Source organism: Artibeus jamaicensis, unplaced genomic scaffold (genome assembly GCF_021234435.1).
Source record: "Artibeus jamaicensis isolate MK-2021 breed Jamaican fruit bat unplaced genomic scaffold, CSHL_Jam_final contig_47, whole genome shotgun sequence".
In the NCBI taxonomy this organism is placed as follows: Eukaryota; Metazoa; Chordata; class Mammalia; order Chiroptera; family Phyllostomidae; genus Artibeus; species Artibeus jamaicensis.
This window is the reverse complement of record NW_026521848.1, coordinates 1,799,741-1,821,523: the sequence shown is the minus strand read 5'-3', so window position 1 is coordinate 1,821,523 and position 21,783 is coordinate 1,799,741. Positions and strand designations below refer to the sequence as shown.

General features: G+C 59.6%; 1 protein-coding gene across 4 annotated transcripts in view; it reads left to right on the top strand.

Moving 5' to 3' along the window:
• Nucleotides 1-21,783, top strand: part of PAK4 (p21 (RAC1) activated kinase 4) — a 44,577-nt gene that overhangs the window by 19,048 nt on the left and 3,746 nt on the right. The window contains exons 1-7 of one of the 4 annotated variants that reach the window (XM_037133069.2): nucleotides 5,072-5,322; nucleotides 13,954-14,027; nucleotides 15,495-15,751; nucleotides 18,581-19,042; nucleotides 19,251-19,685; nucleotides 20,940-21,073; nucleotides 21,312-21,438. In XM_037133069.2, the coding sequence (XP_036988964.2) occupies nucleotides 15,548-15,751; nucleotides 18,581-19,042; nucleotides 19,251-19,685; nucleotides 20,940-21,073; nucleotides 21,312-21,438 (1,362 nt within the window). In that variant the 5' untranslated portion in view covers nucleotides 5,072-5,322; nucleotides 13,954-14,027; nucleotides 15,495-15,547. Of the gene's footprint in view, nucleotides 1-5,071; nucleotides 5,323-10,782; nucleotides 10,806-13,953; nucleotides 14,028-15,494; nucleotides 15,752-18,580; nucleotides 19,043-19,250; nucleotides 19,686-20,939; nucleotides 21,074-21,311; nucleotides 21,439-21,783 lie in introns of those variants that run through there. The other 3 variants (XM_037133082.2, XM_037133063.2, XM_037133091.2) reach the window with 3 other exon arrangements.

Genomic DNA, 21,783 nt, shown 5'->3' with positions numbered 1-21,783 from the left:
AACTGCCATGTGACTGGCACTGCTGCTCCTGTGTCTACATGTGTCCAAGAGAATCGAGGGCAGAGACTTGGGCAGATATTTATACACCAGTGTGCATTGTGGCATTATTCACAGAAACTAAAATGTAGAGACAACTCAGATGTCTGTTAATACATACATGGATAAATAAAATGTGGTATATATACACAGTGGAATATTATTCAGTCATAAAAATGGAAGGAATTTTTGATATATGCTACCATGTGATTGGACCTTGAAAACGTTATGCTAAGTGAAATTAGCCAAACATAGGAGAAATATTGTAAGATTACACTTCTCCGAAGTCCCTAGAATAGATGAATTCATAGAGACAGAAAGTGGAATAGAAGTCACTGGGGCAGGGGGAAGGAGGGAACAGGGAATGCTGTCTGATGTTAGCCTGTGGGTAAACCCAAGGCAGCACTGTGGTTTACCCGGCTTCAGAGCCACCCTTGGCACCTGCCTCGTCCTCAGCCCCCTCACTGATAAGTGTTGCTTTTTCTTGGTAGACATGGCTCCGATCTGTCCCCCTCTCTTCATGTCTAACTGCCTCGCTACCTTCATCAATTGCCTGGAGCAGTTGTGTGCTCTTGTCACTTGTCCCCATACCTACTCAGCCCCCCTTGGTCCCATCCTCCACAGAGAAGGCAGCCAGAGTTACATCTTCCAGATGGCAGGCCCCCTGGCTCATCTGTGGCCTGGCTGCACCACACCCTCGTCCCTCCAGCCAGAGACTCTTGGCTGAATTTCACATTTCATTTGTGTGATCCTTGACTCTAAGCCCCACAGGGCAAGGACCATACTGCACCGCTGGCCCAGCCTGGGCAGTGCATAGTGGACGTGCTTTGGACTTCTGTTGGTGGAATCCATGGACATGGGAAGGAAGTTGCCTGCTGCTGGAGCCCATGCCTGGGGGAGGGGAGTGTGGAGAAATGAGGCTGAGAGGTGGCGGGAGCTGGGGAAGAGGCAGCTTTGGCTGTGCTGGCCCCTGTTGCTGAACGCTAGGGACGTTGTGTTTACTAAGGTGTCCCTGACCTCACAGAAAGGTAGGCAGTTACTTTGAAGAGACACTTAGCAGAAAAGGAATTCTGATTGCTTTTGTAACTGAGAGGACGTGCATCCTGCTACGTGGAAAAATGCAGGTGACACGTAGGCTGTGAGGGGCCACACTTCACCTGTCGGACTGGCAAGGATCAGAGTTTGACAACGCCCTGGGCTGTGAAGCCTGCACATGGGGCAAACTTGCCCCGCAATTCCGCTTCTAGGCACTTGGCCCACAGACGCGCCGGCTCACCTATGAACTGACTTGTGCACTCAGTTGTCATGGCTGCACTGTTTGTAAGAGCTCAAGGCTGGAAACCACCAATGTGGCCTCACAGGGACTGGCCCACAGCACCTCGGTCCTTCCACTCAGGGCCACACTTTGTGGGGATTCAGACATACAAGGTCTGTCCAGAAGGCATCCAGCCATGTACTGTGAAAAACAGAGACACCTATTGAAGAAGATACGAGACACAATAAACATTGTACATAGGACAGTGAAGCCTCAGTCCCCTTCAAAGTAGGCTCCTTAGGACCTCACACAGTTCTCCCAATCACCATCACCTACCCCATCATATTTTCCTGAGTCTCATCAGTGGTCTGAAATCTCTTCCCTTTCAAAGGTGACTTTAGTTTTGGGGAAAGCCAGAAGTCGCAGGGCACCAGATCTGGGCTGTAGGGGGGCTGAGTCACCTGGGTGATTTGATGTTTCACCAAAGAACTCTGCACACGATGTGATGCGTGAGTGGGTGTGTTGTCCTTATGAAGCTGCCAGTCACCAGTCGCCCGTGGCTGTGGCCTTCTGAACATTCAGTAGAGGAATGTTCACACTTAATGCAAAATTTTGATGCAGATTTGTTACTCTACTCGCTCAGTCATTTTGAATGTGATGGCCACACGGTGCACATGCTCACTCAACGGCGTCTACTGCCCCACTGACTAGTACATTGAAGTCATCATTGTTCACTCATGTGCATTCCAGTCCATTCTTCTTGGCTGCCATGTTACATTGATGTCACACAAACCATTCTCCTTTAACAATGGCTGGACTTTTTCCAGATAAACCTCATATTGTGTATATCTTTTCTTTAAATTTATAATAAGGTTCTTTTAATAAGTAAACATAAAATAAATAAAAATAGAACAACCATAAGTAGATAAGTAATATAGATAAATATAATAACATTTTAAAATAATACAGATTGTTAGCATACTTGCTGGAAAAGGCATAAAAGCCTAACTGCACGGCATAACCAGTCCTTGCAGTGGGAAGACCACGCGGTGCCCCTCCCGGTGAAGGAGCAGGTGCCAGCCCCCGGAGCCCCTTCCACGTCTCCCTTCCCCAGCTTTGCCGGCAGTCACTGCCTTGCTTTCTTTTTGGTTTCACCACCTCTGCACACTTTCCTAAACAGTGTATTTCATTTTGTCTGGTTCTGACCTTTTTCTGAACAAAATCTTAGGATGTGTTATATGTTACGCTTCTTTTGTTTGACATTGTTTGGCCCTCGAGCGCACGCGGCACTACTTCAGTCATTCGCCGGCACCGTTGGGTGTCATCCCACAGAGCCAGTAGGTCGCGATTGCCTGTTTCCCGTGGATGAGCATTTGCATCGTTTTCCGTCTGGCAGAGTCAGACTGTGCTTCGTGGACCTTCCCACACGTGTTCCTGGGGCCTACGGGCCGCGATTTGCTTGGTAGTTACCCAGGAGGGCGCTTGCCAGGTCCCCAGTGTGCATCCTCACCTTTGCTGGGTGCTGCCGAGCTCCCCCTGGTGCCGGCAGCACAGGAGAGCCAAGGCACGTTCTTGAGAAAAGCCAGGTGCAGATCAGTCTGTGTGGCGCGCTGTCGTTTATGGTCTTCTTAAAAGAGTGTGTGAGCATGAGTGTGCACCTGCACTCACGTGCATTTGTAGGCTCTGTCAGAACGGAAGAAGGAAGGACTAGCAGAGGTTGCTTCCAGGGCCGAGCAGGGCGGGAGGGGCAGGCCTATCACTGTGTGCCCTCGGTGCCATTGGCTTTTGAATCATGTGCCTGTTTTGTAGAGAGACAGACCCTGAGACGGAGAGGACAGGAAAGAGGGGAGCGATGAAGCCCAAATGGGCAGAATGGTAATAGTTAAGAATCTGAACAGTGCGTTTTATGCGGGCTCACTGGTTTAGTCTCTGTTCTGGGCTGTGTTTAAAAAGTTTTATAATAAAGGTCTGATTCTGTGTGGGAAGATCTTGGACAACCTCTCTTGCCTCTGAGGCCTACCACCAGCAGAACCCCTTGTTTCCATTGAGACTTCCGGGGGCTGGGGGCTCCCTCCTTCCTCCATCCCCCTTCTCTCCCTTGTCCCTCACCTTAGGCCCTGGTTCCCCTTGACTGGCCAGAACTGCCCCATCCCTGACCGCCTCCGCTGCCAGAGCCCAAACCAGCCTATCTGGTTTGGGGAGGTTAGGAGAGCCGCCCCACTTGGCTCCTGTCTGGGTGGCTGCCTGACAGGTGCTCCACCCTGGGTGGGGGAGGGGTGGCCTGGGATCTGGGGCTTCTGGGGTCTCCTTCCTGCCCTGCTGTGGCCCCAGGCACAGCCCTGGCCCTGCTGGGAGCCTCTGGCTCTGAGTGGGTGAGGGACTGACTGAAGGGGGTGAGGGATTTGCAGGCCCTGCTGGTGTGAAGGATGAAGTCCTGCAGGAGTTGGCCATTGTTGGGAATGGGAAGCCTTGAACCCAGTTCCTGTCCCTCACAGGACCCCTCGGTGAGAGAGCAGTCCTATTCCACGTCAGTCCCCAGAACAGTGAGTTTTGTCTAGTTTGTTCATTGCTGAGTTCTCAGGGCCTTCAACAGGCCTGCCTCGTATGTGCTAGGAGCTCGGCAGATGTGTGGACCACTGGGGGCGACAGACAGTGTTGTCAGAGACAGGGACAGTGGGGAGGGGCAGCACTGGGATAGGGCCCAGAGGAGGCACCAGACCCAGCCTGGGTGTCAGGGTGGGCTGCGGGAGCAGCCTGACCTCTGCCGTCCTTCATGGTGGTGAGACACAGGAGGACACAAACGTCACACCAGGAGCTCTGGCCTGAGCCTACAAAGGTTCTGCAGAGGAGGCGAGACCTGAAGGGCGTGGGCCATGAGGCAGGGCCAGCACGGCCCCTTCCTTGTTGCCCCTCTCCGAGTGTCTTGCTCTCCTGTTCTGGAACGAGGGTTCTGGACCAGCTAGGCCGCTGCTCAGGACAGCTGGTTCGGGGCACGGGCACTCGGACAGATGGCGGGCGCCTAACTTCCCTGCTATGTCACGTCCCTTGGGCACATCACTCAACCTCCCCAGGCCTCAGTTTCCTCTGTTGTTAATGGGCCCGGTAAAGGGCCTGTCCACTGAGGGCAGCGCTGAGGTTCAGTGACTCAGTGTGTATCAGCGCTCAGAGCAGGCCCAGCCCGAAGCGAGTTCTCCGTTAAGGTGGGCCGCTCAGTTCCAGGCCAGAGCCAGCATGGCGCAGCTGTCCCCACCTTTCTCTTGCCCAATTGCCGCCAGCCTCACCTCCCAGCCCCACTCTCACACCTCGGGATAGTGTGGTCGGGGCTTCACCGTGAACTTGATCTTTCTCTCAGGTTCGTCCTCATGCATGAGTGGGCAGAGCTGGAGAGGCCACCTTCGTTTTGCCTTCTCAGACTCTTGCTGGACTCACAGCCTGGAAGGCGGGGAGTAGGGACCACAGTGAACCCAGGTCTCTGGCCACCCCTCCATATCTAATTCCACTCACCCCACATCCATTCGACCTGTCCCCCAGCCCGGGTCATTGTTTCAAACCTCGCTGCCCGGCCAGCTGCTCTGAGGCGCTGTGCAGAGCCACTGCCTCCTCGGCCCCTCGCCTGCCATGGGAATGAGGGAGTGGGGTGTGGGTGTGCTAGTGGGGGGCTGGCCCCACCAAAGGAAGGGCTGTGGTTGGAATCCCCTCTTCCTGTGTCCCTGCCTAGCCCCTCCCTCTGCCGGCACAGTTGTGGGTGATGTAGCCCAGGCTTTCCAGGCTCACCCCGCCTCCTTCTGTCCCTCCCTTCCACTCTCCCTCCTCCCCTCTCCCGTGGGCTGGAGCTGCACTGAGCTCAACTGCCAGGGCAGGGCCAGGGCCGCGTCACCACCCGCTGCCAGGGAAGCTGGGGCACAGAGCCCCGCCAGCCCTCCTTGGTGGGTGCCCCTGGACACCTGCTGCCTGCTCTCCCAACTTGAAGCCTCTGTCTGCCGGCTCCCCCACTGAGGGTGGCCCAGGACTGAGGGAGGAGGATGGTGAAGGTGAGCTGCCCTGGCCTCAGGCAGGAGGGGAGGAGTGGGGAGGGCTGCCCTGGGTGTGAGGAGGGCAGTCCTGCTGCCTGGTCACCTGAGCCAGTGTGAGCATGTGATCCAGGGGCCACACCTTTACTGGGGCCATGGGCAGGGTCATGGTGTTTCCGTGTGTCAGTGGTGGCAGGTGTCTTTGCTGGGGCTTACCACAGGTCTCAGCGCAGGTCCCTGAGTATCTCAGTGGGAGCGGGACCCTGGGCTCTGGTTTGCACGGGGGTGGTTCTGAGGCTGTGCCTCCCTGGGTCACTCTGGGTGACTGACTCAGGAGTCGGCCGTGGGTGTGCCTGGGTCTGCCGTGGGGGCCTTTACGTTCTGTGTACAGATCTAGGCTTGTGTGGGTCTGGTGATCCTGACCGACTTCGGAGTTTTCCTCTGTGTGTGCGTGTGGGTCCGTCTCTCTAGGGAAGCCCAGCAGTTAGGAAGTGTCTGTGGAATTGCGCGTGTGCATACGTGTGCCTGTGTTTCTGGGTGGTGGCCCAGGTTGGGATCATACATGTTATTGGCATGTGTCTGTGGGTCTCTTTCAGGAGTGTCTGTATCTCTGGGGTGTGTGTGGGTCTTTGCAGGGTTTTTGGAAGGGTCCTGGGTCCATGGGGCTTCAGGGGCCCAGCCGTGGCTGCCCTCGTGTCCTGGCCTCTCCATGCCGAGCTTGTCCCTTGAGCCAGGCCCCTCTTTAAGGCCGCATGCCCCACGTTCTCCCTCTGATGCCTCGAGTTTCCCTTGGGGTCACTCTGCAGGGGCCCGTATCCGAGAGGCAGGAGCCGAGGCTCTGGGTGCGATGTCCCTTCCCACGCCCAGGCTCCAGTACAGCCTCTGCCTGTGCGAAGTTGGGGCAGCTGCTGCTGTCTCTGGCCGCTCAGGGAGTTTTCCGTGCGGCCACCGCGTGAGTTCCCATGTGTCTGGCTGTGTGGCCGGACGCCTGTGCGGCGTCTGTGTCACGGTCTCTGTGGAGGGCCTGTGCACTGTGGTGCGTCTGCATGTGCTGCTGTGTCTAGAGTGGGTGGGGGTGGGGCGGGCTGGGGCCGTGGGGCCTGGGAGGGCTCCAGAGCCTCCTTCTACCTGTGCCCCCTCCCTGCTTCCTGGCCTGCCTTAGCGGGGAGTGAATGAAGTCTAATCTGATCTCCCCAGTCCCTGTGGGCTCCCCCACACTCAGGTTTGTCGTGGTGTTTGTCCCCACCCTGGGTGCCTCTGGAGGGCGAGGGACACCAACAGGGCCCTTTGTGTCTGTGGGCTGTCGTGTCTGCCCAGGAGGGAAGGGGGTGTTCCAGCCTGGGGCTGTCAGAGGAGCCGACCGGCCTCCCTCGGGGTTCTGAGCACTGGCCTGGGCCCAGCTGGGTAAAGGAAGCAGCATCTTTTCATTCAGCCACACTCTGAGCTGTGGCCCCTCTTGCTGGGCCGGCTGGGACACAGGGTGGCTGAGGCGGCTGCAGGCCCTGTCCTCGTGGAGACTCCCGGAGCAGCTGCAGAGATGGGCGGTGGCAGCCTGTCGCACTCCCCCGTCCCAGCCCTGGCGAAGGCACGACTGCACGGAGGTAGTTAAGACTGGCCCTTCTGCCCTGGCCAGAGAGGCCCCTGCCCAGCATCCTCTTTTATTTATTTGTTCCTTTATTCGTGCATTCAGCAGCAGCGATAATAACAGAGACAGTAATAATACAGCAGCTAACATGTAGTGAGGACCCACTGGGCACCATGCACTTTTATAAATGCTTCGCACATGTCATCTCATTTGATCATCCAGACATTCCCAGGAGATAGGGACTGTCATTCCCTGTAGGTTGCACGTGAGGACACTGAGGCCCAGAGACATGCGACCCTTGCTCAGAGGCACACAGCTTGGCAGTGGTGGAGCCGGTCCCTGAGCCTGGGCACCCTGCTCTCAGCCGCCAGCTGCCTGCTGCGTCCTTGTGTGGCACAGAGTGTGTGAAGGCCTGCTGGGCGCCGTGTAACCGCATCTGCCCAGAATTCAGAGAGCAGGGTGCTCCTCCCTCCCCAGACTGCTGACTCCAGGCCAGGATGAGCCCAGATCTGTGTGGTGTTGGGCGAGCTTACCCACCGGGAGGACTCAGAGGTTTCCCTCCGCATCCCCACTGTGTGACTTGCCTCTGGTCTGCAGCCGCATATGCTGCCCCTTCCTCAGGTCTCCAGCCCAGGTCACAGGGCCGGGCATGGACTCCCAGCGGGGACTTCTTGTGTTTGGAACATACACCTGGTTATTTACTGAATAGCCAGGTTCGCTCTCTGAAGACTTGGCCCCAGTTCCTTCTCAGGCATTAAGGTTGGACTTACAGGCAGTGTGGAGTGGCCTTGGGGACTGCTGTCTGCCCTCTACCCCCAACACCCTTCCTTGCCTGTCTTCAGGGTCCAGCTCATCCCGTTGGCAAGGGCCTCACTCCTTTGTTCGGCTGATACTTACTGAGTGCCTGCTGTATGCCCAGGCCCTGCTCTAGATGCCAGGGACGCAGCGAGAACAAGACAGAGGCCATCCTACCGCGGGGAGGGTGGGAGAGGGGGCTACAGTCAACAGGTGTGTGATGCCAGGTGGTAATAAATGCCACGGAGAAATATAAAGCAAGGGCACAAATTGTGTCAAGGGGCCAGGAAAGGCCTCTCTGAGACAGTTTTATTTGTACCAACACCTGAATATCAAGAAAAGGTGAGCCATGCAACTCTGGGCAGAGGAAACAGTAGGTACAAAGGTCCTGAGGCTGGAACAAGAGTCCCGAGTCCAGAACTAAAGAAGAGACCCCCAGCGTGGTGGCATGAAGCAAGGGGAAGAGACGAGGTCCTGAGCTGGGCCAGGCCCACTGGGCAGTGCCAGTGAAGTCACAGTTTGAGCCAAGGGGAATGCCCTCGGGGAGTTTTGCTTAACATTTTTCAGATTCCCCCCTAACCAAAGTAGCCTTTCTGATCTGGATTCTGGTCATCACTAGTGGGGTTGTCTCTGCCCTGGCTCTGGTCCTGTAAACCTCTGCAGTCTGTTGTCTGGAGAGGAGGCTTTGGCTGGGGCCGGGGCCTCTGGGAAGCAGGAGGCTGAGGGGGTGTCAACACGACCTTCTGGATCAGAGGGGGCGCTTCTGTGACTTGGTGCTGGGCAGTGACTTCCCCTCTCTGGGCCTGTTTCCTGGTTTGGGAAACAGGAAGGAGGAGGACTCCATACTCACCCCACCCTGCACATCAAGGACTGTTTGGAGGGTTTGGTGTGGCCCGATCTGCATGGCTGGCACAGGCCCAGGCCAGGGTCAGCACCGGAGCAGGTGTGCGTCCCCTCCATCAGCTGCCTCCAAGGGGTGGCGTGTTCTAGGTGCCGGGATCTGGCATCTAGATAACCAAAGGAATGTGGTTCCTGCCTGCGCCACGCCACCGACCTTGTTAGGGGGTATCAGTAGATACACTTATAACCGAATAACATGTTAGATGATGCTAAGGGCCAAGAGAGAGTGGACCAAGTGCTGGAACGTGCCAGGCACAGGAGGATGCGGTGATGGGCAGGACCAGACCGCGCCCCTGCCCCTGGGCCACTCACGCTCCAGCTGGGACTGCAGTGGTATCAGCAGCACTTGGCCTGTCCTACCAACTTGACCTTTATAGTGATCCCTTCTTCCCTGCTCACTTCCTCCCCCTACCCAACCCTGGTCCCCCTGCTTCTGTCCTAACAGCAGACTCCATGCTCTGCCCGCAGCCAGAGGGAACCTGTGAACATCAGGCCCCGTCTCTCCCCTACTCCAAACCTTCCTGTGGCTCCGTCTCACTCAGGTAAAGGGCTCCCGGGGCCCACAAGGCCCTACCTGCCCTGCCCTCACTGCCTGCCTGCCTCTCTTCTCATCACTTGTTCCAGGGCCCTGCCGCTCAGCCTCCCTTCTGCTCTTCCACCACATCAAGCACGTTCTGCCTCAGGACATTTGCCCTGGCGTTTCTTGCTGCCCCGAGCTCTTCCTCCAGATACCCACATGGCTCCCTGTCCCTGCCCCTCAGGTCCCTGCTTGAGTGTCGTCTTCTCAGCGAGGCCCTCCCAGACTTCCGTGAAAATTCTCACCTCCCCCACCCTCCTGATCTCTGTTGTATTTTTCTTCGCACCACTTTACAGCGGCTTCCTAGCTGTTTTTCCGACTCATCACATCTATTGCCAGGCTCCCTGCCCTTAGGACGTGACCTGTGTAAGGGCAGGGGTGTTTCTGGCTGTTCAGGCCCCTGCTGGCAGCCCAGTTCGGGTCTGGCAGGTACCAGCCCGCGGTAGACAGTGATGTTCAGATGGTGGGTGGTGCGGGAGTGTCATGGGGTCATTTTGGGCAGAGTAGGTGTTTGCCAAGGAGGGGGGCATGTGTCAGTCCCAAAGCTTGAGGCAGGGCCTGGGGGCTCGTTATGTGAGGATTCCTTGGCTCATGATAGGAAGCAGGCGGGCAGCAAGAGCTGAGGAAGGGTATCGGGGTGGGAATGGCGTGGGAGGTCAACGGCAGGGGGCGGGGGGCAGTGAGGAGCCTGCTGTCGGCCAGAAAGTAGGCTGGATTCCCCATCCATTGTTAGAGCACAACCCAGAGAGGTAGGAGGTAAACTGAGGCAGGGAAAGGGCTTCCTAGAGCTGGTAGGTAAAGACTGTGGCAGAGGAGTGAGCAGGAGCCAGTGGCGGAAACCTCAAGTACAGACTGGGGACAGTGAGCACTTCATGGTCCCCTTCTTGGTTTAGGGGTTTCAATTTGGTGAAGATGGAAGGGTAGCCATGGCCCCAGTCCCATCCCCTGCTCTTCCCCTGGGCACCAGCGGGGTCAGCTCCCTTCGCTGCCAGGGGAGCGGTGTTTAGAGCCTGGGGAGGGCGGGGCTAAGAGTGTTAACAGACACACACCCGCCCAGCCAGCTGTGTCCTACCGTGGCTCTTGCTCTGCTGCCTGGGCTGACTTTTGGTGGGGGGTGTTGGATTGGGGTGGGGCATTTTCTTATCATGAAAGGCCAGAGGGTGGAACAAGCCAGTGAAAGGTGACTGGAAAATCTAAAGCTTTTGCCAGGGCAGGCTGAAAACTGCTGTTCCACATGAGAAATCATTTAAAATGTTTTTTTTTTAAATTGAAGCAAACACTTTAGAGCAGAGTGCAAAATGTGCCTGTACTCTTGGGATCAAACGCCGGACGGCAGAGGCGTCCGCGCCCCAGCAGGTGGCTGCAGGCCTCGCGCTGGCCTCCTGCCTCCACGCTCCACCTCTGGATCCAGGCCCTTCTTCGCCAGTTCCCCAAGTCTGCCTGGGGACAGGCTGAGGCAGGAGAACAGGGGCGTCGCGTCCTGGGTAGTGATGGATCAGTGCCAGCCGTGGGCCCAGCCACACTGCAGGCAGGTGTTGGGGTACAGTGCGGAGCAGTGTGCATGGCAGGCCCTGCTGTCCTGGAGCTGACATTCTAGTGGGTGAGGCGGATCCTGAAGAATCACACACACGATGCGTGGCAAGTGCGGTGAGGAGGAGTGAAGCAGAGAAAGGGGGTGTGGGGAGTGAAGGGACAGGAACAGGGAATTTGAGCACACGGGGTGGGGGGTGGAGGGAAGAAGGCAGACGCCGTGTGCAAATCAGTGAGAAGAAAACTCCAGGAGGTAGCAACCACCAGTGCAAAGGCCCTGAGGCTGGGCATGTCTAGGATTTGAAGAGTACTGAGGGGACCCGTGTAGCTGGGACAGAGTGAGCGAGGGGGAGTAAAGAAGGGCAGGAGGGGAGAGGTGATGGGCCGTTTGGGCCACGGGGCAGAGTCTAGGGAGCCAGCGCAGGCTTTAAGGAGCTCGGCTCTGGAGTGGGTCGGACTGTCTTCCAGGTCCAGCTCTGCTCGCGACCTTCATGCAGTGTTTCACCTTTTGAGCCTCAGGTTCCACATCTGCAAAATGGGGAGGGAAGTAGCCACGTCACTGAGGTTGTAGGGGGTCAGTGAGCTCAGCATCCACTCCTGTGTGGGGTTGGGGGTTGGGTCGTGGGATCCCCTTGTGGTGATGGTAGTGTAAGGACCGGGGCTGAGCCTCAGCGAGCCACATTTGGTGGCAGGGAGTGGCTTTCCAACATCTTTTTTGTGCTAAAGGCTAGTGGAAAAGGTAGATAAGGAACCATGGGGGAGTGGGTCAAGAACCCCACTTTGTGCTGCCTCTTGCCGCCCCTGGGGTCCTGGGACAGTCAGATAGGAAGTAGGGACCCTCCCCCACAGTAAGGTTCAGGGCAGGAGAGGAAGGGCAAGGTCTGGCATGGGGGGTTGGGGAGGCCAGGACCCGCCTTGGAGGTGATGATGATGTGAGTCGCCTCTCGCCGCAGCCCTCAGGGGCAGGACAGGCAGGTAAGAGTCTGGACTCGGGTGTCGAACTCCCCAGGCTCAAATCCTGGGTGCTGTGGACAAGGGACTCCTGTCTCTGGGCCTCGGCCCCCCCGTCTGTGAATTGGGGATGATGAGAGTACCTCACTCACAGGGGATGGAATGGGATGAATACCCAGCAGGGCCCAGTGCCCGTAATCTCCCAAGAGGCAGCTGCTGCTAATTCCGGGGATTCGGGACCCCGGGCTCTGGGCTGGACTGGAGTCGCACGTCCACACTGCCACCAAACTGTGTCACTGGGCAAGGGGTGTGTCTTCTGGCCCTTGTGTTTTTTGTCTTTCTGTCATGGTTTTTTTATTTGTTTGTTTGTTTTGTCTTGTAACAGGAAGCTTGTAATGGCCCCTTCCTCCTGGGTCGGGTGTGCAGAGTAAATGAGGGCCTCTGGGCTGAATGCTTAGAAGGGGGCCAGAGCCCAGTAGGTGCTCTGTAAGTGGCTGCTGCTGCTCCAGAGGTGACACAGTTCCCCACTGTGCGCAGTTGCCTGCGCTCTCTGCGACTCCGTATGAAAGCTCCGGGAGGCTCGTGCTGCCCTAGCCCTCTTTTAACAGAGAAGGCAGCTGAGACTCGGAGCAGCCCAACTGCAGGCCCGGGGCCACACAGTGAGCTCCGAGGTGGGCTGGCTCGCCCCACTTCACAGGCACAGAAGAGTAGCTGGCGTGGTGCGTAGCAGCAGAGCCCAAGCTTGGACCCTGGGCTGTCCAACTGCTAAGTTCCGAGCTCGCCCTGGAACCTCAGCACCCACTCTTTGCCCAGCCCCCACCCCACTCCTGTGCAGGCCCCTAGAAGTAGCAGTTCCTCTCCCTTTTCTTCTGAAGCCCCCGTTAGGTCAGGAGCTTGGAGACTTGGTGGGAGGGGGGCGCCCATGAAGGAGGTGAAGGAGCCGGCTGTGCTTGGAGCTGCCCCAGGGTGGGGCTCTGGCCTGATCATTATAAACATGGTCAGTTCCTCTGTTTGTCCTGCCTTCCATGCAGTGCCCAGAGGAAAGGGGCGGCCCTGGCAAATATCCGGAGGTGTTCCTTCTCACCCCCTCCCCCTGTGGGGTTACACTCGGCTGCGGGTGGGACCAGCTGCGCTGTGCTGGGAGGGCTCGGGGGTTTCTGGGTGGGATTCTGGGTTGTCTGCCCCAGGTTCCAAGCTCCCTCCTGCCAACCCCATCCGAATGCTGAGTTTTTCCCTATCCGAGGATTACTAAGGGTTCACGTGGCTAATCCTATACTGCAGAGGTCTCAGGCAGGGGAAGGGGGATGGGCAGGGTGAAGAGTGAGAAAGGCCAAGGGGAGGAGTGAGGCCAGCCAGGTCTGGGGCCAAAGACGGTCGTGTCTGGGAAGACAAGAGGTGATAGGACACAGGGTGAAGACCTGTCACGACAGAGCAGGGAAGATGGAAGAGGGTCAGGTGTAGGGACGAAACAAGGAACCAGAGCTAGAATGACAGAGCTGTGGGCAGAGAAGCTGAGGGAGAGAACTAGAGAACAGGGCGGGTCGGGGCCACCAGTGGGGGTCGGGGGGGGGGCAGGGCAGTGTTCAGAGGGTTGGGCCATGGTTGGGGGGTGATGAAAGGGCTCCTGGCTTGGTGGGGGCTTAGAAGGGGTTGAGGCAGAGGCAGAGGGGCCCCCTCCTGGCCAGGGTTGTCCCACCCCACATCCTGGCAGCTGCAGTCCCTGCTGCCCTGTGAGAAACCGGGCAACCGGGCCGCTGGGGGAGTCCTGGCTGGACCTGGTGGTGGCCACCTGGGACCAGCTGAGGCAGGTTGACTGCGAGGTCCCCACCCACCTTCCTCTCCCTGCCAAACCGGTTCTCCAAGGGGCTGCCCATTGATGGTCCTTCCTCTGAGAAAGGGGTGGCAGCCTGTTTGGCCTCACCTCACAGCGCCGCTCCCATAGGAAAGGAGCAGCCCCCTCATGGGAGGAGAGCTTGGGGCTGACCTGTGCTGGGCACTGTGCCAGGCGCTGGGCAGCCAGCCACGAACCAGACAGAATCCCCACCCAGGGTGTTTCCCTGGTCCTCCGGGTCTGCGCGCACATGGCAGCTCTTCTGGGAAGCCTCCCCTTGCCATTCGTGCCATCCCCCCAGGCTGGTCTGGTGCGCCTCGACCCCCGTCCCAGCCACTCGGGGCTGTCAGAGCTGTCTCCATCACCACTGTGTCCCTAACACCAACCGGCACAGGCTGGGCACAAAGGAGTGAGTTGTTCCGAGTGCGTGAGTGATGAGTTAATGAATGGGTAGGTGAGTGACGTTTTCTTCCCATTTTACAGATGAATAACCCGAAGCCCCAAGAGGAGAAGTCTCCCGCCCAAGGGCACTTCTAGCACAGCCAGACACAAACAAGGTCTGTGGACCCCGGGGCCCATGTGTGGGACGGGGGGCCGGACCTGGGCCCCTCCTCCCTCAGACACTTTGAGGAGGAACCCTGACCATCAGAATAGCAAAGAGGACAGGGCCTACCCTCTGTGCCCAGCTTGGTGTCCAGCTGTGCTCGGGGTTGATCCAGAGCACAGAGAAGTTAAGTCACTTGTCCAAGGTCACACAGAGGAAGTGGCAGAGAATGATTTACTCTCTGGTCATCTCTCTCCCCATTGTTTCTCTGGTCTCCCTCTGGGACACCACCGTCAGCGTTTTTCCCTTTGGCCCCTTAGTGGTTGTTGTTGTTGTTTTTAAGATTTATTTATGTTTTAGACAGAGGGATAGGGAGGGAGAAAGAGAGGGAGAGAAACATCAATGTGTGGTTGCCTCTCGTGCACCTGCAACCGGGGACCTGGCCTGCAACCCAGGCATGTTTCCTGACTGGGAATCAAACTGGTGACCCTTTGGTTCACAGGCCGGCGCTCAGTCCACTGAGCCACACCAGCCAGGCCCCTTTGGTTGTTGAGCCAGCTTTCATTAAGCATTTATACTGTACCTGGTACTATTCTGAGTACATGACTGGAGACCCCAGACCCCTGCTTTTAGCAGGCTGCTTTGTCTGTTAGTACCTGTTATGAAGTGGGTCTTCCCCACTGTGTGCTCTTGGTGAAGAACTTCCCTCCTCGGAGCCAGAGCCTCCTGTGAAGTGCATGTGTCACAGTGAGGCTGTCTAGGCGGTGAGCGTAGAACAGAGCCTCAGGAACCATTTGTTGAATAAGTAACCAAAGGTGTGTGGTGTTCCTGGCCTGGAGTCCAGGCTGGGACAGCAGGATGGAGGCGGGCAGGCTGTTCACAGCCGGCCGCTGATCACCCCCTGTGCCGGACACTGCTAGATGTGGGGTGGAGCACGGGACAGGTGAGACCTGGACGGGGGCACTGATACTCTAGTGCTGGGCTGTGGGGATGAAATTATAAACACAAGAATGAGCAGCTGGATTTCTGGAAGGTAAACGTGCTGTGAAGCGAAGTGGGGGAACGCTCGTGGGGCCTGGGGGCTCTTTTATCTGGGGCAGTCAGGAAAGGACTCACCAAGGACTCGGAGACCCAAAGGGCGGCATCGTGCGTGGATTCTGGGGAAGGGTCTTTCATGAAGGGAACAGCCAGTGCAAAGGCCCTACAGGTGGAAAGCTAGTGTGAGCAAGGGGGAGATGCGAGAAGAGGGGATGGGGCCGGGTCACGTGGGGTGGGCCACAGGGGGGACTTGGCTTCCCCCTGAGTGAGATGGAGCCACAGGAAGGCACGCAGCAGAGGAGAGATGTGACTTGACTCAGGTGCTCATGGGGTCCCTCGGGTCACATGTGAAGGACAGGCCGTGGAGGGGGAGGAAGGGGAGGGAGACCAGGAAGGGGACAGGAATGGGCAGGGCGTTTGCTAGTGAGTGCCCCTCCTGCAGGCCTGCTGCGGAGCCCAGGTCTGAGCCCTCCTGGTACTAAGAGCCTTGGCACCATGTTTGGGAAGAAGAAGAAGCGGGTAGAGATCTCGGCGCCGTCCAACTTTGAGCACCGTGTGCACACGGGCTTCGACCAGCACGAGCAGAAGTTCACGGGGCTGCCCCGCCAGTGGCAGAGCCTGATCGAGGAGTCAGCTCGCCGGCCCAAGCCCCTCATTGACCCTGCCTGCATCACCTCCATTCAGCATGAGGCCCCCAAGGTACGCGGCACCCACCACTGCCTCTCGTGAGCCACACTGACCCCCAGAGTGGGACCCCAGCCCTTAGCCTCACACTTGACCCTGTGGCCAGCATCTCTTCGCTGACCCCCATCCCTCATGATCTCCAAACACGCACCCCAACCCTCCACCCTTACCCTCACCCCCAGGGGTGGCTTTCACCTGCCTCCCCACCCACTGACCCCTTACCTTGCTTCTCAACACAGACCCCAGCCCTGAGAAGCTCACGTTTACCTGGTCCCTCCAACGCCCTTCCACCAGCTTCTAAGTTGTGCTCTCCCGGAGCCGCACACCTAGAGCTCTGTGTTCCTGACCCCGGTGCCACAAACTTGTCCTTGGGCCTTCACGGAGCGCCCATGACAGTGGTGGGGGCAGACCTGTTCCCTGCAGTGAGCACCCCAAGTGCTCCAGGCTGGTCTGGGGAAACCCAGAGGAGGCGTCTGGGGTTCAGACCCACTTCTGGGAGGAGGGGACACCTGAACTGAGCGCTGAGCAGAAAGTGGGGCAGCAGGGCTTTTAGTGGAGGAAGAGGCCCAGGTGAGCACTGGGAGCGTTCGGTTTTTAGTAGGGATTTTTTCCCTACTATCACGAGCAAAAGGGCAGAGCTGGCATTTGAACCAAGGTCTGTTTAAAAGGCTTGTGCTCATAAAACCCTTTCCTGTCTTCATGGGTCAGGTGCACAGGCGTGGCTTGCGGTGAGGCCAGCCTGGGATGGTGAGGGGCGTAAGGCCACGCCTGCCGGGGAGCATGGGCTTGATCCCAAGGGCAGTGGGAACAGGAAGGGCCTCAGCCCGGGAACGAAGCCAGGGCTGTTCCAGGGTGGAGGTGGGTGCGGCAGGCCTAGTGCCTGCGGCCAGGCCCGCGGCTGACTCATCCTCTCAGGCTGGGTTAGGGTTAGGGTCAGGGTTGCCCGGCTCAGCTTGGTTGGGAAGAGGCCCCAGGGTCAGTGAGGTGGGTGTAGATGCAAATGGGGACATTCTCCCACCAGGGTCTTGATCAGGTGGCCCTCTGAGATGTTCCTGTGCCCCATGCATGGCGCCTCTGAATATTTTGGAGTGTTTGTCATTGCTTAAAAAGATGAGCGATCTCATGTCCAAACCTCCATTTCTGGCTTCTGCTGATGGAGCAGCTGGAGCTGAGAGGCAGCTCCTCCGCCGGCAAAGCACGGGCTCCCCTGAGCCACAGGCCCCACCTGGGCCACCTCGATTCTGTCCCCTACCCAGCCCTGTAGCTGCTTGGGTGCTGTTTATGCCCTCACTAGGGTGTCTCCTAAATTCCAGCCCTGCTTGGGGCTGTGTCCACCAGGAGGAAGGGGCACCTTGTCTTAATTCACACAGAGGTGTCCCACAGGCTAGTGCCGTCCCGGGGCCCCTGTGGCCTTTGTGTTTGCTGCCCAGTCCTGGGCGCTCTCCAGCCCCTGGGCACTTCTGATACTACAGCCTGACCAGCTGTCTGCTTTGCTTCACAGGGTCCCTGGGCAAAGCCAGGCGTCTGGGCTGGCAGCCAAGGCCCAGGAGAGGCAGGGGCAGGCCCCACGGGGGCACTGGGGCCAGTAGGTGGGTTTCGTGGGATTAGTGTCCTCTGCACAGGAGAGGAGTTCTGACTTCAGGGCGTCGGGCAGCCCCGGGCCCCTGTTCCTTCGTGTCAGTGATTGACAGCACAGGGCTGGGGGCCACATTCTCTGCTTCTCACAGTGTCCACCCAGCTCCCCTCACTCACTCAGTGGTTCAGCAAATGTTTATTGAGCACCTTCTGCATACCAGACGCTGTTCTAGGCGCTCAGGTTTAGCAAGAGCAGGAGGAGGACCCAGTCGCTGCCCTCACACTGGTGCACCAGGGGAGCTGTGGGTGTGCCGGTGTCCACTGGTTTGGGGGGGCGGTAAGAAGTGCTAAGGGCTGGCATGTTAGACGGCGGGTCAGCACAGCCTCCCTCTGAGAGGCTGAGTTCCCAGCAGAGACCTGAGGAGGGCAGGGAGGCAGCCGTGGCATACCCGGCGAGGGTGTTCAGGCAGAGTGCACAGGTGGTACAAAGGCCCTGATGTAGGAGCTGCCAGAGTGTTGGAGGAGCAGTGCAGTCCATGTGCCTGGAGTGCAGTTGGGGGCAGGGGACCCTGGAGACAGTGACTCACAGGTGGCCCTGACCTGGATCAGGTGGCGGGAGTGCAGGGTGAGCACTGGGTGGATTGGGGGCACACTGCACACTCTGCCCGGCCCCCACGGGCATTCCCATCGCCTCCCCCGCCCCTGGGGCACTGTCGCCCTCCACACAGGGCCTAGGCCTTTCTGGCTCTCCCTGTACCCCCCCCCCCGCCCGTGGCGTCCAGGGTCAGCAACGCTGGCAGACTGCAGGGGAGGAAGTGCCTGGCTGTGCCCGGGCCCCAGGTCCTGTAATTTGCAGCTCTCCAGGGCTGATTATGGAGTGGCGTGGCCTCTGCCCTCCTTCTCCTTCACCCCCCAGGGCAGGAACCTCGTCCCCCCTCCCCCCAGGAGAGCAGGCCGAAGACAGCAGGGTGCCTCTGGGGCCACCAGTCTCTGGGTGCAGGGTGGGGAGGTGGCAGCCTGACTGGGGGGCAGTTACTCCTCCAGCCCCGCCCCCCCACTGACCTCTCTGGGCCGGGGAGGGGCTGCCAGGCCTCTGGGGCTGCCCCCACCTGCCCAGTCCCCTCATCACCCCATGGCATTTCTTCATTTGTCTGTCTTGTCTCTGTGTGTGTTGTGTTGTCCTGTCTTTGTGTGTTGGTTACATGTCCTTTGTCGCCCTCCTCCTTGCCTGGCCCCTATCCCACCATTGCCCCGGACCCGGGACCCCAGACCATCGTGCGGGGCAGCAAAGGTGCCAAGGATGGGGCCCTCACGCTGCTACTGGACGAGTTTGAGAACATGTCGGTGACACGCTCCAATTCCCTGAGGAGAGACAGCCCACCGCCGCCACCCACCCGTGCCCGCCAGGAAAATGGGATGCCCCCGGAGCAGGTCGCCACGGCCAGAGGGGGCCCAGAGAAGGCAGGCGGCCAAGGCCGGGTTGCTGGTCGCAGCGAGGGGGCTGGCAGCAGTGGTGACCGGCGGCGGGCGGGGCCAGAGAAGAAGCCCAAGTCTTCCAGGGAGGGCTCAGGGGGGCCCCAGGAATCCTCCCGGGACAAGCGTCCCCTCTCTGGGCCTGACGTCAGCACCCCGCAGCCTGCTGGTGTGGCCAGTGGGGCGAAAGTGGCAGCTGGTCGGCCCTTTAACACGTACCCGCGGGCCGATACGGATCACCCATCCCGGGGCACCCAGGTAACTGATCCCCCTGCCTCAGGACCCCCGCATCCCCTTGCCCAAGCTGTCCCTGTCCCCACCCACCAACGCCAGCCTGTGCCCAGCCCCCATCCATCTGCATCCTGACCTCCGTGTGTCTGTGCCACAGCCGGGCCTTGTCCTGCTCAGGAGAGCAGAGCCGGCCCCCGGCCCCTCCACTGACAGCCTCGTCTCTCTTCTGTTTCAGGGGGAGCCTCACAGCATGGCCCCCAACGGGCCATCAGTGCGGGGCCTGGCTGTCCCCCAGTCCTCCTCCCGGCCTCCTGCCCGAGCCCGTGGCCCCCCCAACCCTGGAGTGCTGGGCCCCCATGCCTCCGAGCCCCAGCTGGCCCCTCCAGCCCGGACCCTTGCTGCCCCCGCTGGCGTCCCCGCCCCTGGGCCTCCCGGGCCCCGCTCGCCACAGCGGGAGCCCCAGCGCGTGTCCCATGAGCAGTTCCGGGCTGCTCTGCAGTTGGTGGTGGACCCTGGGGACCCCCGCTCCTACCTGGACAACTTCATCAAGATCGGCGAGGGCTCCACGGGGGTCGTGTGCATCGCCACCGTGCGCAGCTCGGGCCGTCTGGTGGCCGTCAAGAAGATGGACCTGCGCAAGCAGCAGAGGCGCGAGCTGCTCTTCAACGAGGTGGGTCTCTGTGTGCTGCCCTCACCCCCCGGGTGCTCCTCCCCCAGGGGGTAGAGGCCCTAACGACGCAAGGGCGGGAGAGGGCCCTTCAGGGCCGGGCTTCCCAGGGCCGTGTTCTCCTCCTCACTCCTCACTCCTGCTCCTCGGTCCCCACAGTGTTCTCAGCCACGTCGCTCTCTCTTTCCTGGGCCCTCCCCGAGCCCCAGCTGAGCTCGGTCCTCTAAGTGTCTTCCAGGCCCCACACACCCACTGAGTCCCAGATTGACCCCAGAGGATCTCCCCAAACCTCTGCCTGTCCTCTGGCCACCAGTCTCAGAGAAGCCGCACCAACCCTGTCCCCAGGCCAGAGCCCCGGCCCTCCCTGCCCCAGCCCCCCCTTCTCTCACTGGGCCCCACTCTGGCCCGGGCTCCCCCTTGGTATTCCCCACACAGCAGCCAGAGGGCTCCAGATGGCGGCAGGCCTACCACGCCACCACTCCCCCAGCCTTACCGACCCTCTCGAGGTCCCCAGTGCTCCCAGGGTAAAGGCCTGGCCCCTTTGCCTAGTGTTCGAAACCCACCCCCATCTAGGTCCGTGGCTCTATCCAGCCTTGGACTTTGTTTAGCTCTTTCTTGGTGGCCGCTCTGCCAGGAAGCTTGTTACCAAGGCAGACAGACATCTGGCTCCTTCCAGAGGGGGCTCGGCGTGGGAGCAGCCTCTGGACTCTGGTGCAGGACCACCCGGCACTCAGCTGTGCCCCATAGCCCCCCGGCCCCCAGTGCTACGGTGCCACCTGAACCATGGGCCCCTGTGGAGTGTGGCCCTGTGGGCACTTGTCCCCACATCCCCCAGGTTTTACCTGGCTAGGACTTCTTGCTGCGAAAGCCTCCCTGCCCCCACCCAGTGCCTTTTCCAGACTGGGCTGCTCCCTTGTCCCGACCGCAGCCCTGCTCTCCGGCACCCTCTCCCCACCTTCCTCTCCCAACACAGTCCTGGTTGTCAGGGCCCGTCAGAGGGCGCCAGCTCAGGACTGGTCACAATCGGGTCCGAAGGGTGTGGGCATGGGTCAGAGAGGACTCTCCGAATGGACGCTTCCGGCCTGAGGCTGCTTTTGTGGTCTCTTCGCTGTGGCCGTGGGGAGGGCAGTCCAGGGGGATCCTGATGAGCAAGAGTGACGGGTGGACCAGGCCCGCAATGTGGTGACTGATGGCCTGGGCTGAAGGTAGGGGCCGGCGGCCCGCCCCCACCGCCACGCTGACCCAGCCACTCGCCAGGTGGTGATCATGCGGGACTACCAGCACGAGAACGTGGTGGAGATGTACAACAGCTACCTGGTGGGCGACGAGCTCTGGGTGGTGATGGAGTTCCTGGAGGGAGGCGCGCTCACCGACATTGTCACCCACACCAGGTACTGCCGGGCAGCTGGACGCTGGCTGGCACCCAGCCTGCCGTCTCCTCAGGCCCCCGCAGAATGGAGCTGGGTCCCCTCAGACCTCTCCCACGACAGGGCTGAGTGCCCTTCAGACCCCTTGGGGTGGCAGAGCTGCTAGGGCCGTGTTCCCCTCAGACTCCCAGAGCCAGCCTGGGTTCCCCTCAGGCCCCTGGGGCGGTGCCGTTTGCCCCAGTGCTTGCCCCTCCCCTCGCAGGATGAACGAGGAGCAGATCGCCTCAGTGTGCCTGGCCGTGCTGCAGGCCTTGTCTGTGCTCCACGCCCAGGGCGTCATCCACCGGGACATCAAGAGCGACTCCATCCTGCTGACCCACGATGGCAGGGTGAGGATCTATCTGGGTGACCTGGCCTTCCGCTGCCCTCCCCGGCCCCCTTGCACCGTCACGGTAGGCTCCGGCCCCCGCTGAGTGGCACGAGAATCAGTCAGCTTGTTTGTTCCTGGTGCAATAGTGAGGAGTCAGGATGGTGAGGGGCTCTGTTCGAGGAGCCCCTGGGGGCCCGGCTGGTGGTGGGGTTCCCCTCAGCACCGGGTGCTGGCGACTGTAATCTTGCCCTAGGCTCAGAAAGGGGAGAACGCTTTTCAGTGGCCACCACAGTTTGGCCACATGCTTCCCCCTCACTGAGACCAAGTACCTGGGGTGGGCAGCGGACCCAGGTCCTGTGTCCTG